This window comes from Eleutherodactylus coqui, chromosome 11, assembly GCF_035609145.1.
Source record: "Eleutherodactylus coqui strain aEleCoq1 chromosome 11, aEleCoq1.hap1, whole genome shotgun sequence".
NCBI classification, from domain to species: Eukaryota; Metazoa; Chordata; class Amphibia; order Anura; family Eleutherodactylidae; genus Eleutherodactylus; species Eleutherodactylus coqui.
In genome coordinates, this window is record NC_089847.1 from 136,635,494 (window position 1) to 136,648,139 (window position 12,646).

General features: G+C 50.9%; 1 protein-coding gene across 6 annotated transcripts in view; it reads left to right on the top strand.

Moving 5' to 3' along the window:
* ANO5 (anoctamin 5) overlaps positions 1 to 12,646 on the top strand; it is an 83,731-nt gene that overhangs the window by 56,956 nt on the left and 14,129 nt on the right. For 4 of the 6 annotated variants that reach the window (XM_066583602.1, XM_066583604.1, XM_066583605.1 and 1 more), the window contains 9 exons: positions 2,013 to 2,081; positions 2,765 to 3,049; positions 3,738 to 3,851; positions 4,320 to 4,435; positions 5,547 to 5,681; positions 6,249 to 6,354; positions 6,434 to 6,494; positions 7,001 to 7,152; positions 9,066 to 9,146. In XM_066583602.1, coding sequence (XP_066439699.1) covers positions 2,013 to 2,081; positions 2,765 to 3,049; positions 3,738 to 3,851; positions 4,320 to 4,435; positions 5,547 to 5,681; positions 6,249 to 6,354; positions 6,434 to 6,494; positions 7,001 to 7,152; positions 9,066 to 9,146 — 1,119 coding nt within the window. The remainder of the gene's footprint in view (positions 1 to 2,012; positions 2,082 to 2,764; positions 3,050 to 3,737; positions 3,852 to 4,319; positions 4,436 to 5,546; positions 5,682 to 6,248; positions 6,355 to 6,433; positions 6,495 to 7,000; positions 7,153 to 9,065; positions 9,147 to 12,646) is intronic. The other 2 variants (XM_066583603.1, XM_066583606.1) reach the window with 1 other exon arrangement.

Sequence of the window (12,646 nt, forward strand, 5' to 3'; positions counted from 1 at the left end):
CCGCAAGTCACCCGCCGGGCGTCCCTGGTACGCTGGGGGTCCCCTCTGACCTTTCATGCCTTCTGATTAATCCCACTCACATCTGTTAACAAAAGGATCACAATGCAGATGTGAACAAAGCCCAAAACTGCCACGTGCCCGAACGTCCCATAATCCGCCCGTCTGAGCCCACTCTCACACACACCGGCGCTTGGGAAAAAGGCTGCGTTTACTACGTTTTCAGCACAGTTATGAACGCAGCCAAGCAGGCTGATAATGCAGAACTGAAAATTGCTGTTAAGCACACTTACCGTCCTCTACAACGCTTTCAGCAGCACTGAGAACGCATCCATTCATTGCAATGGGCTGAGCACCGTGTTTAAAAAACGCATGAAAATAGAACAGACGGCGCTTACAAGATGCAACGTTTTAACGCTTGTCTGAGAAGCCCCATTGAAATGAGAGGTAGTGATTGACAGCGTTTAGCGCCGCGCTGAAAACACAACGTTTAACCACATAAAGAACCGCCTGTGAGAGCGGCCTGGATGTGCCGACGATCACCGGACAGGCAAACGCTCAGTAATCTACTTTATGCAAGTATAAAACTCCTCGCTGGTCGGCTGCAGACGTTCCCGTGGGCGGAGAGAGATGAGCGGCCGACCAATAACCGCGTGCGGCGCTGGGGGATTACGCTTTCCTGCTTCGTTCAGAGGGCAGGAAAAGGGAATCCCCGGGGCCAACCGGTTCAGTCTGGATGGAACCGAACCGCGCCGGGCGGGCCCCATTGACTATAATGGGGTTCAGACGCTTTGTTCTCTGCTACCTGGTTTTGGAACGCAAGTAAAATCGCTGTTTGCAGCCGGATCGGAGGACCCTGCAGATGTGAAACCGGCCTGATGGAGATGAAGTCATACCAGTGATGATCCATCCCCACCAAGGTGGTCATCTGCCGTGTGTGTAATACTTATGGCATTGGAGGGGCATCCTACAAATGATGGGCCGTATACACCTATGTTGTAATCGATGTTATCGGTGATGTCACAGAAGTTGGTGTTTTCCATTGGGGAAATATTCCCGACATAAATGTCTTCCCAAAGGCTACACCGCGGTTAGAACGGAGTCGGGTCTTCCCAGAACCATCGCAGCAGGTTCGTCAGAGGAGTCCAGCCTTACACCGCGGTTACACGACTCTGTCTCAGGAACACAACAAGGGAGGAACGGCAATGCTGGATCTGTCACATGCAGGACCCCAGCAGTGCCCAGCGGACCCCGGCGACTATCCTCGGGCCTGGCAGGGTGGCGTCATCGTGTCCTGCATTTTGCTTCTGGTAGTTTAGCCCAATCTGATCTGTAGACTCTGAGCATAACCTCAGATATTACCTAACAGTCAGACTGCGGTCGACTGACGGATTGCTCTATATGTTGTCTGCACTGGTTTGGTTCCGTGCCGCTGTTACTGTGGTTACTGCTGCCACCTAGTGGTTGACGATCATAATACAATTGGACCCCACCCTAACACATCACAGCGCTATAAAGCTGACCACACATAAGGTTTCAACAATTAGTTATAGACAAATATTCCGTGAAGCCTTCTTCCTGATGGCAGCATATAGCTCGGTCATCCCGGCCGCTTACAGCTGGAGGCTGACCTGGCAATGGTCGGGCATCATCCGTTACTCTGACCGGGATCTTGTTTCTTGCTTAAAATTGCATTAAAAGTGACTTGTATGACTGGACGGCTTTCTAGATCTGCAGCGAGCGTTCGTAGTTTTAGTTTACTCCATCCGTCATACCTGCAGCAGATGATACCAGAGAAGCTGCTGTGTGCTTACTGCTCAGGGTCAGCCGCAGTTGTGTGACAACCAGAATGGAATTCTTGCATTTATCACAAGTCGGCCACAACTTTTTCCCCACTTAGGAAAACTTTATCTGTGACTTTATGTGTCTGTGAAGCTGTTGCCGAACTCGCGGTTCATCTCAGGCAGCGCTAATATTACTTCTGACATCCTAAAGATTTATTACTTTCTTCCCAGGAGAGAAGACGAGAATTTGAAATGAACTTGCAGAAAGCGGGTCTAGAGATAGAAATCGAAGACAAGAAGGTGAGCAAAAGCCAGATGCAGGGCACAGAGGGGTTCGGATTTATATGGTACATTGCTCCAAAAATGCGTATACCGCCCAAGTCACTAAGGCTGCTATTACATGAGGACTAGCGGTTGCTACTAGCCATCAAGTCTTCACAGCAGTTGCTGAGCATCACCTTCAAGCATGGGTGCAGCCCGACAATTAGCATTATTGCACGAGCATTAATGGGACTCATGTAATAGAGCTAATTGCTGGGCTGCCCCTATGCTTCTAGTTCAACCCAGCAATTGTCAGAAAAATATGAGCAGCAGCTACTAGCGCTCATGTAATAGCAGCCTTACCCTACAGGGATGTCCATCTGTCCAGTCAGGAAGCAGAAACAATTGTGAATCCATTTCACCTGCTTTGGTGCAAATGAATATGACATGTGGTGCGCTGGAGAGGTGGCAGCAAGACGCCCCCAAAAATGGAGACCCTTCTCTTTAGCACATGCTGGCACCTGTAAGAACTGCCCCATTCAGATTAGAGGCGTCTCTGTACTTCTGCGTGGTACGAATGGGAGGTTTCATCTCACCAACGTCTTGCAGACCAATGGGAATTGTTCAAGGGAGGAATTTCAAAAGCGTTCGAGAATCGTTAATCATATCAACAGAACGCTTAACATGGTCTCCAGGGACGATAAAGCTTTTTCTTCCTACAGGACTCCGAAAATGGAAAGAACTACTTTGTAAAGATCCACGCCCCCTGGGACGTTCTCTCCACGTACGCGGAGGTGCTGAATATCAAGGTGCCCATAAAGGAGAATGATTTGGACCAGAGGAAGGAAAACCCTCTAAACTGGTTTCTGCTGCTTTTCAAACTGCCGCATAACGTCATGAACCCGGAACCGGACTATTTCACGGCTCCGTTCAGCAAACAGAGGCAGGAGCTGTACCTCATCCATGACAAGAACACCTTCTTCTCACCGGCCACCAGGAACAGGATAGTAAGTGCCGTGACCTGGTTAGACCCACTTCCTCATTTCCCGGACATCAATGCTCTTGATGCCTTCAGGTTGCCCCCCACCCCAGTGACCCTAAAATCTTAGAATGTCTTATAATGATGATTTTTTTTGTCTTCTTCCACAAATATGGAGGTAAATGTCTCAGCGCTGGAGACTAGTAACTAAAGGAGTTGAGCCAAGTTGGTACTCCCCGTTCACATGCACTCCTATGAACATCATGGAGCAGGGTCCCCCACTCGGGACCCCCTCTGTGACCCAGAACAGAGAGCTGCTCAGTAAGCATGACTCCATTCTGGCGGCCCTTCTGCCAACTTGTTATTACAGGGCGGTCCTTCCTCTGATGTGGACCCTGCATCTTGGCACAAACCCTTTAAAGTAGTTTTTATGGAGGCAGGCAAGTTTCTTCATTACCTGTCACTCATTATAAAACCGCACACGCTGCCTCCACACCGCCTAATATGGCTGATGGCAGGGAGCTGTAGATTACATTCAGCTGCACAGACAATGCAAAAGAGGCTTTTGGCTTCGCTCCTATTCATGGACATACAGTGGATTCAGTGTACATACAGCATCCATGTAAGAGAATGTATGTGTATGCAGGAGACGTGAACTGATGTCTCCTCCACGGTCGTTGGTTGTTCACATCATTGATTGTTCTTCCCATATTCAGGTCTATTACATCCTCTCTCGCTGCCCCTATGGAATTGGGGAGGAGAAGAGAAAGTTTGGTATCAAGAGGCTGTTGAACAACGGGACCTACACGTCCGCCTTCCCTCTGCATGATGTAAGTATTGGCCTAAAAACAATATATAGAAGTTGTGGAGTCCTCTGTCACAGTAACTGTTAGTTGTGCAATGACATTACCCTCTGCATCACTGGATGGAATTGTCCTTCAGGGGTCTGGGAAACCTGGTGATGGTGGAAGCAGCCCTGCTGGTGGTCACTGACATAACAGGACGACTCCACATACTCATCATTGATACTGATATTCTTTTTCGGCGAGTTGGGTTATGATCTGTTGTCGTGCGACATCAAGGTCTCGTTGCTGGTAATGATTGTGAATGCGGTCCCGTTACTACATGCGTCGTGGTGCAAACACAACGTGACAGTAGTGGCGAATCACACCGGATGGAGTTCAGGGTGCAGATCGCAAATGATTTTCCAGCATATAGTTGAATGTAATTAGTTCACAGCTCACTGATGACGGGTCGGTATCTCGTATTCACTGCTGGGCATTTGCTCTACTCCGCAGTGTCAGTACTGGAAGAAGTCCCAGGATGAGAAGTGCGAGAACGAGCGATACACATTGTATAAACAGTGGGCCAGATTTGGAAAGTTCTACAAGGAGCAGCCACTTGATCTTATTAGGTGAGTGCCAGATACACAACTGTTTCTAAACCTCAGTGACAGGATCTTGGAGGAGACCAAACACTCCTGTGCCGACATCGGGTCACTTATTGTTCCCATCTTAGGCTGGGGTCACATCTGCCCTGTCCAACCCTGGCATAATATGCTGGACGAAACTACGCAGCATGCCGAGTTATTCATCTGTGGGAAATGCCAGAAGGCAAGACGGAAACCAGACAGACCCCATTTTAGTTAAAGGGGTTGTCCAGGCCTGTTAAAACCATAAAATCAGCTGTACTTACCTGTCCTCTGCTTAGGTGGTCCAGAGCTGCAGCCCTGCTGTCCTCCCAGTCTGTATTGTGGAACGGCAATGGCCTGACCGCTGCAGCCACAACAGTCGGGGACCGTTCTCCTGGTATCTCCGTTTAGATGCTAGGAGCCATGGTGTCAGGAGAATGGCGTCTGACCACTGTAGGCTCTGATTGGCTGCAGCGGTCAGATGGCGGCCATTCCTAGGGGACCACAAGGCTGCAGTGCTGGATCACCGAGGCAGAGGGTGAGTAAGTACCCCTGTTTTTGTTGTTTTAACAGGCCTCAATAGATTTTTTTAAAAGCTGCCTCCTTTTACTAGGATCTGTCTGGCGCTGCTCATTTCCAGCATTGGACAGACTTGGTTATCTATTGTCTGGCTCCCAGACATACATAACAGGGATGTGAGGCTAGCCTACTGTATATGTGATGGCATATCACCAGAATATACCATCAAGTTATGAAAGGGTCTGACCTCCGGGACCCCCACCAATCCTAAGAAAATCCGGGCCACAGTGCTGCGTCACAGCTCCATCCAAGTGAATGGTAGCAGCCTGAGCAGGGAAAACAGGTTACGGCAGTGATGTGTACCCTTCTATGTGCGCCGGCACTCCAGCCACTTGCTGCGCGGGAAACTGAAGCGCCGCTGCATCCAAGTAAATGGTAACCGTCTGCGCAAGGACAACAAAGCCGAGGAAGCAGTGGTGCGCCGGTGCCAAGTCCCCAGAGCTCGGACCCCTACTGATCATAAAGGGATGCTGTATCCTAGTGGTATGATCTCACCCTTTAATACTAGCGCTCACTAGTTTATATCTCCTTCCAGGAAGTACTACGGCGAGAAGGTTGGAATCTACTTTGCTTGGCTTGGCTTCTATACAGAAATGTTGTTTTTTGCTGCTATTGTTGGATTTATTTGCTTCCTGTACGGGTTGGTGACAATGGATGACAGCATCAATAGGTAAGCTTATGTAAAGCTTAGAGCGACTAATACACTGTAACGGGGCCCGCACCTGTTAGACATGATCTTGTGGGGTTTTAACAGGGTTGTCCGGTTACTGGACAGCATGCTCCCTGTAGTAAAAGAAGAAGAGGAACCGTACTTGCCTGCTGGCTGCTGCCGCTGTCCGGCGCTGCAGCCCGATTGTGTTCCTGGCCTTTGTTGGGACTGAAGATGTCACTGGAAGTCAGTTGACCGCTGCAGCCAATCAGAGGCTGCAGCATCATGTTCCCAAACTCCTGGCGTGTGCGCCCACATGGGTACGTGACGCTGCAGCCAGTCAGAGGTCCGGTAACCTCATCTGTCCTGACAAACGCTGGGACTACTGGGAAGAGGTAAGTACTGTTCCTCTTCTTATTTTTTCACAGGGAGCATGCTGTCCAGTAACCAGACAACCCCTTGAAGCCTATGGACCTCTCAGCAGGAGGCAGTATGGGGCTAATCTGTCACATATACAGTCAGCTGCAGATTCAGGTCTTTTCTATGTTGCTGTGTCTTTCGTTGATATCATTTGTTCTGCTCATGCAGCCAAGAGATCTGCGATAAGAACATTGGGGGGCAGATCATCATGTGCCCCTTGTGTGACCAGCGCTGTGAATTCTGGAGGTTAAACTCCACTTGTGAACCTTCTCGGGTAGGTACCCTCCTCCCTGCCCCCCGAGACTGTATGTGATCCCCGACCCGTCGCACTGATCCTCTTCTCTTGTCTGCAGTATTCACACTTGTTTGACAATGTGGCGACCGTCTTCTTTGCCATCTTCATGGGGATATGGGGTAAGTGCCCGGACTTTGCTCTACCCACAAATAACATGTGCTCAAGTAACACAACCTCTCCAAACCAGCGTGAAGGTCGGCCCTTGTGTTCCTATAGAGGGACTACTCTGTAAATATGCAGACATGTACAATACATGACATTATAATATTACTGGTTGTTATTATTAAATCTATTATATACTTTCTATTCATAACACGGCGTCCTCTTGTCAAGAAGGGTCAAGTTAGGACAACTTTGGATGCGAGTCGCTCGCAGCGTCCTGATGCTACATTGCAATCTAATGAAGGTGAATGCGGTCGCAGCAAGCTGACTATCGCAGGAAATCCAGCAAGTTTGGATTTCTTGCATTTGTTGGGTCACTGCAACTTGAAAGTCCCGCATTGTCAGTGGATGATAGAAGCCGGGTATATAACATATGGTCAGTGCTGAGCAGTGGACGCTATAGGGCACTATATACACTGCGTGTTTCTGCTGTGATGGGGAGACTCGCCTGTTCTCCTTGCAGTAACCTTGTTCCTGGAGTTCTGGAAGCGGCGGCAGGCGCGGCTGAAGTACGAGTGGGATTTGGTAGACTTTGAGGAAGAACAACAACAACTCCAGCTGAGACCAGAATATGAGGCCAAATGCACCCAAAAGAAGAAGAATCCAGTGACTCAGGTAACGATCCGGATTATACAAAGTTGTGTCCGTTATCAGCGCCGGGCAGATGTTCTCTGTATTAGCGGCCATGAGAAAGCAGCCCGTCCATACAGTTAATGGGACAGAAGCTTTCATAACTCAATGTTCTTGCATCCAATTAAATATACACACTGAATGGCCAGCTTATTAGAGACCCCCATCTTGTAGGGCATTGGACCTCCTTTTTCCTTGAGGACCAGTGCAGTTGACCAGAGCATCCGCGGGTACCAGAAGTCCCAGGATGTACCAAGAAAACCTCCTCCACACCCTTACTCCACCTCCGCCAGCATGACAGGAAAGGGTCATCAATCCATGCTGCTTGTGCCCAAATCTGACTTTTCATCATCACGGGGCAACAGAAATCTGCTGCTCCGTGATACAATTTTTGCACTTTTTTGACCCGATATCCACGGATAACTTGTGACTTTATGCCGCACTCCGGGGTCACGGGGAGAATTACCGTACAGGGAAGCGCCAATTGTGAGAGGGCCGGGGATTTTAATAAAGGGGTCATTCAGTGTAGACATTGTTGTATATTTTAGTGGTTTTTCCCACCCACATAATAGCTGATTTTACAATAAGCAGCCGGTGACTATTCTACCCAATTATATTCTTTCTGTTGTTCTTCCCGCCTTCCTATAAGTGCGGCTCCGGCCCTGCCGGACATCAGCTGTATAGGGATTATATCCCGGGAAACGTCTCAATTACTGGACATAAAACAGATGATGGCTCGTCCTGCCGAGGGGGAATCATCACATCTGTGGGGAGATATTGGGGCAGGTAAAGGGGCTCCCCACTATGACCCCCCCCCCCCCACGGTTGTCACTTACAGATGTAACCTAAATGCAATATGTAATTTTGTTCTGTACTTGCAGCATTAGTTACCGTCTGGTGAGGACCGTGCCGCCTCTTAGCAGCCCCCCTGGACCGTCCAGCAGTTTAATAGTGCAGATTTATATTTTAACAGTATTAACCCTTTTGTATCTGATCTTGTTGACACTACAGAGGCAGTCACTTTGTTGTGCGCCCGCCAAGGGGGTGGAAATGGATCTGCTGTAATCCCCTGAGTTGTAACGACACGTCTCCCCAAAATCTGTACATGATTAGCAGAGTCGTAATGTACTACAAATTGTACTCCATCATTCCAAGATGGGTGACAACGGACATGGCCAACATACACCTCCAGTGAGGGTTGTCAGCTTAAAGGGGTTATCCAGGCAACAGCCACCGGGGGGATACATGAGGGTCGGTGCGGAAGCCACTGCTCCCACCACAGTGTAGTGGCTGATGCTTGTAATTGCAAGCAAAGCTCTCATGGAACTCAATCGGAACTGTGCTTGAAATATCAGGCTGGGGTCCCACTGATTTCAATGAGAGCTTTGCTTGCATTTATGAGTATCGGCCACTACACAGGCGTGGGAGCAGCGGCTTCTGCACCAACTCCGCTGTATCCCTGTTGCCCGGATAACCCTCCATGCTAGATCCTCCTAGTTATGTCTGGGTGGCGACCATTGTGTCCACCATTACTGCTGTGTAATGCATTGCTGCCACCTCCCCGAGCGGCTGATCTGCAGGATATACTGCTGCACAACCAGCTCATGTTTGCCATTCTGGAGCCTGGGAAAGTTTGGTGACACCCTGACGACCACATTGGTTGCTGCGCTGCTCTCCCAGACATGGACATAAATAGGGTGTTTCACCGTCCTGGAGTCCACGCGGGAGGTGTGGCAGCGCCATGTTGGTTGTCACCCAGTTCTCCCAGGAACCTCCGAAACAAAGTGTCTGCCTCTCTTGTGGGTGGGATGCCCGCCTTGTACTGTTTCGGTGCCCCGTGGACCATCTCTGATCCGATATTCTGGTTTGTTACACATTCAGCCTTTCTACATTTGTAGGAAATAGAAATGGTTCTAAAGCGAAGTCCGGCAAACCTCCTGGGGAAATTGTTCTTGTGCTGGATGTCCATTGTGTTCTGGGTAAGAGGGAGGACCGCCGCCTCTCGCCACCGACACTAACCAACATTAACTTCAGCGCTGTTGGTTGTGCTACAAAACTGGGTTGCTGGACTGGTGTTCGTGCCCGGCGATGTGCGGGAGGGCAGAAGTAGGCGGCCAAAACCATCTTGTTCCATTGGAAGGTATAGACTTGGCACAGAAACCGTGACCCTGATGCGGCCGACGGTTCAATATAGTGATGCCTGTGAAGATAGAAATCCTGATAGCGATGTGACTATTTATGGTGACCTCTGCTGGCCGCGCTGTGGTATTACACTGCATTCAGTACAGTCTGAAGCCGGTCATACACATTGGATTGTTTCTCTAATGTGCAAAAAAGATCTTGACCTGCCGGCCATTAGAATATAGTGAGATCATCTGCCGGGTTTCAGAGTCGTTTTTGGAAAATTTCAGAGGATAATAGGAGAAATCAAATTGCAAATTGTATTCTATAGAATAGCGAATCGGCCAAGAACATTCTCTGCTGTCAACCGAACGCCGCCATTCACTTGTGAGCTCTTAATAAATCAGATAGCCTCCATACATCCCATGAGAAGAGACATGGCCAATCAATGCTGCAGGGAGCGATAGACCCACTACTACCAGGCAGGAGCTATAGGCCCGCTGTACTACCAGGCAGGAGCTATAGGCCCGCTGTACTACCAGGCAGGAGCTATAGGCCCGCTGTACTACCAGGCAGCAGCTATAGACCCGCTGTACTACCAGGCAGGAGCTATAGACCCGCTGTACTACCAGGCAGGAGCTATAGACCCGCTGTACTACCAGGCAGGAGCTATAGGCCCGCTGTACTACCAGGCAGGAGCTATAGACCCGCTGTACTACCAGGCAGGAGCTATAGACCCGCTGTACTACCAGGCAGGAACTATAGACCAGCTGTACTACCAGGCAGGAGCTAAAGGGTCCACTGTACTACCAGGCAGGAGCAATAGACCCGCTGTACTACCAGGCAGGAACTATAGACCCACTGTACTACCAGGCAGGAGCAATAGACCCGCTGTACTACCAGGCAGGAACTATAGACCCGCTGTACTACTAGGCAGAAGCAATAGACCCGCTGTACTACTAGGCAGGAGCGATAGACCCGCTGTACTACCAGGCAGGAGCGATAGACCCGCTGTACTACCAGGCAGGAGCTATAGACCCGCTGTACTACCAGGCAGGAGCTATAGACCCGCTGTACTACCAGGCAGGAGCTATAGACCCGCTGTACTATCAGGCAGGAACTATAGACCCGCTGTACTACCAGGCAGGAGCTATAGACCCGCTGTACTACCAGGCAGGAGCTATAGACCCGCTGTACTATCAGGCAGGAACTATAGACCCACTGTACTACCAGGCAGGAGCAATAGACCCGCTGTACTACCAGGCAGGAACTATAGACCCGCTGTACTACTAGGCAGAAGCAATAGACCCGCTGTACTACTAGGCAGGAGCGATAGACCCGCTGTACTACCAGGCAGGAGCGATAGACCCGCTGTACTACCAGGCAGGAGCTATAGACCCGCTGTACTACCAGGCAGGAGCAATAGACCCGCTGTACTACCAGGCAGGAGCTATAGGCCCGCTGTACTACCAGGCAGGAGCTATAGGCCCGCTGTACTACCAGGCAGGAGCTATAGACCCGCTGTACTACCAGGCAGGAGCAATAGACCCGCTGTACTACCAGGCAGGAGCTATAGACCCGCTGTACTACCAGGCAGGAGCTATAGACCCGCTGTACTACCAGGCAGGAGCTATAGACCCGCTGTACTACCAGGCAGGAGCTATAGACCCGCTGTACTATCAGGCAGGAGCTATAGGCCCGCTGTACTACCAGGCAGGAGCTATAGGCCCGCTGTACTACCAGGCAGGAGCTATAGGCCCGCTGTACTACCAGGCAGGAGCTATAGGCCCGCTGTACTACCAGGCAGGAGCTATAGGCCCGCTGTACTACCAGGCAGGAGCTATAGGCCCGCTGTACTACCAGGCAGGAGCTATAGGCCCGCTGTACTACCAGGCAGGAGCTATAGGCCCGCTGTACTACCAGGCAGGAGCTATAGACCCGCTGTACTACCAGGCAGGAGCTATAGACCCGCTGTACTACCAGGCAGGAGCTATAGACCCGCTGTACTACCAGGCAGGAGCTATAGACCCGCTGTACTACCAGGCAGGAGCTATAGACCCGCTGTACTATCAGGCAGGAGCTATAGACCCGCTGTACTACCAGGCAGGAGCTATAGGCCCGCTGTACTACCAGGCAGGAGCTATAGGCCCGCTGTACTACCAGGCAGGAGCTATAGGCCCGCTGTACTACCAGGCAGGAGCTATAGGCCCGCTGTACTACCAGGCAGGAGCTATAGGCCCGCTGTACTACCAGGCAGGAGCTATAGACCCGCTGTACTACCAGGCAGGAGCTATAGACCCGCTGTACTACCAGGCAGGAGCTATAGACCCGCTGTACTACCAGGCAGGAACTATAGGCCCGCTGTACTAACAGGCAGGAGCAATAGACCCGCTGTACTACCAGGCAGGAGCAATAGACCCGCTGTACTACCAGGCAGGAGCAATAGACCCGCTGTACTACCAGGCAGGAGCTATAGACCCGCTGTACTACCAGGCAGGAGCTATAGATTTGCTTTACTACCAGGCAGGAGCTATAGACCCGCTGTACTACCAGGCAGGAGCTATAGACCCGCTGTACTACCAGGCAGGAACTATAGGCCCGCTGTACTACCAGGCAGGAGCTATAGACCCGCTGTACTACCAGGCAGGAGCTATAGACCCGCTGTACTACCAGGCAGGAGCTATAGACCCGCTGTACTACCAGGCAGGAACTATAGACCCGCTGTACTACCAGGCAGGAGCTATAGACCCGCTGTACTACCAGGCAGGAACTATAGACCCGCTGTACTACCAGGCAGGAGCAATAGACCCGCTGTACTACCAGGCAGCAGCTATAGACCCGCTGTACTACCAGGCAGGAGCTATAGACCCGCTGTACTACCAGGCAGGAGCTATAGACCCGCTGTACTACCAGGCAGGAGCTATAGGCCCGCTGTACTACCAGGCAGGAGCTATAGGCCCGCTGTACTACCAGGCAGGAGCTATAGGCCCGCTGTACTACCAGGCAGGAACTATAGACCAGCTGTACTACCAGGCAGGAACTATAGGCCCGCTGTACTACCAGGCAGGAGCTATAGACCCGCTGTACTACCAGGCAGGAGCTATAGACCCGCTGTACTACCAGGCAGGAGCTAAAGGGCCCGCTGTACTACCAGGCAGGAGCTATAGGCCCGCTGTACTACCAGGCAGGAACTATAGGCCCGCTGTACTACCAGGCAGGAGCTATAGGCCTACTGTACTACCAGGCAGGAGCAATAGACCCGCTGTACTACTAGGCAGGGGCAATAGATTTGCTTTACTACCAGGCAGGAGCTATAGACCCGCTGTACTACCAGGCAGGAGCTATAGACCCGCTGTAC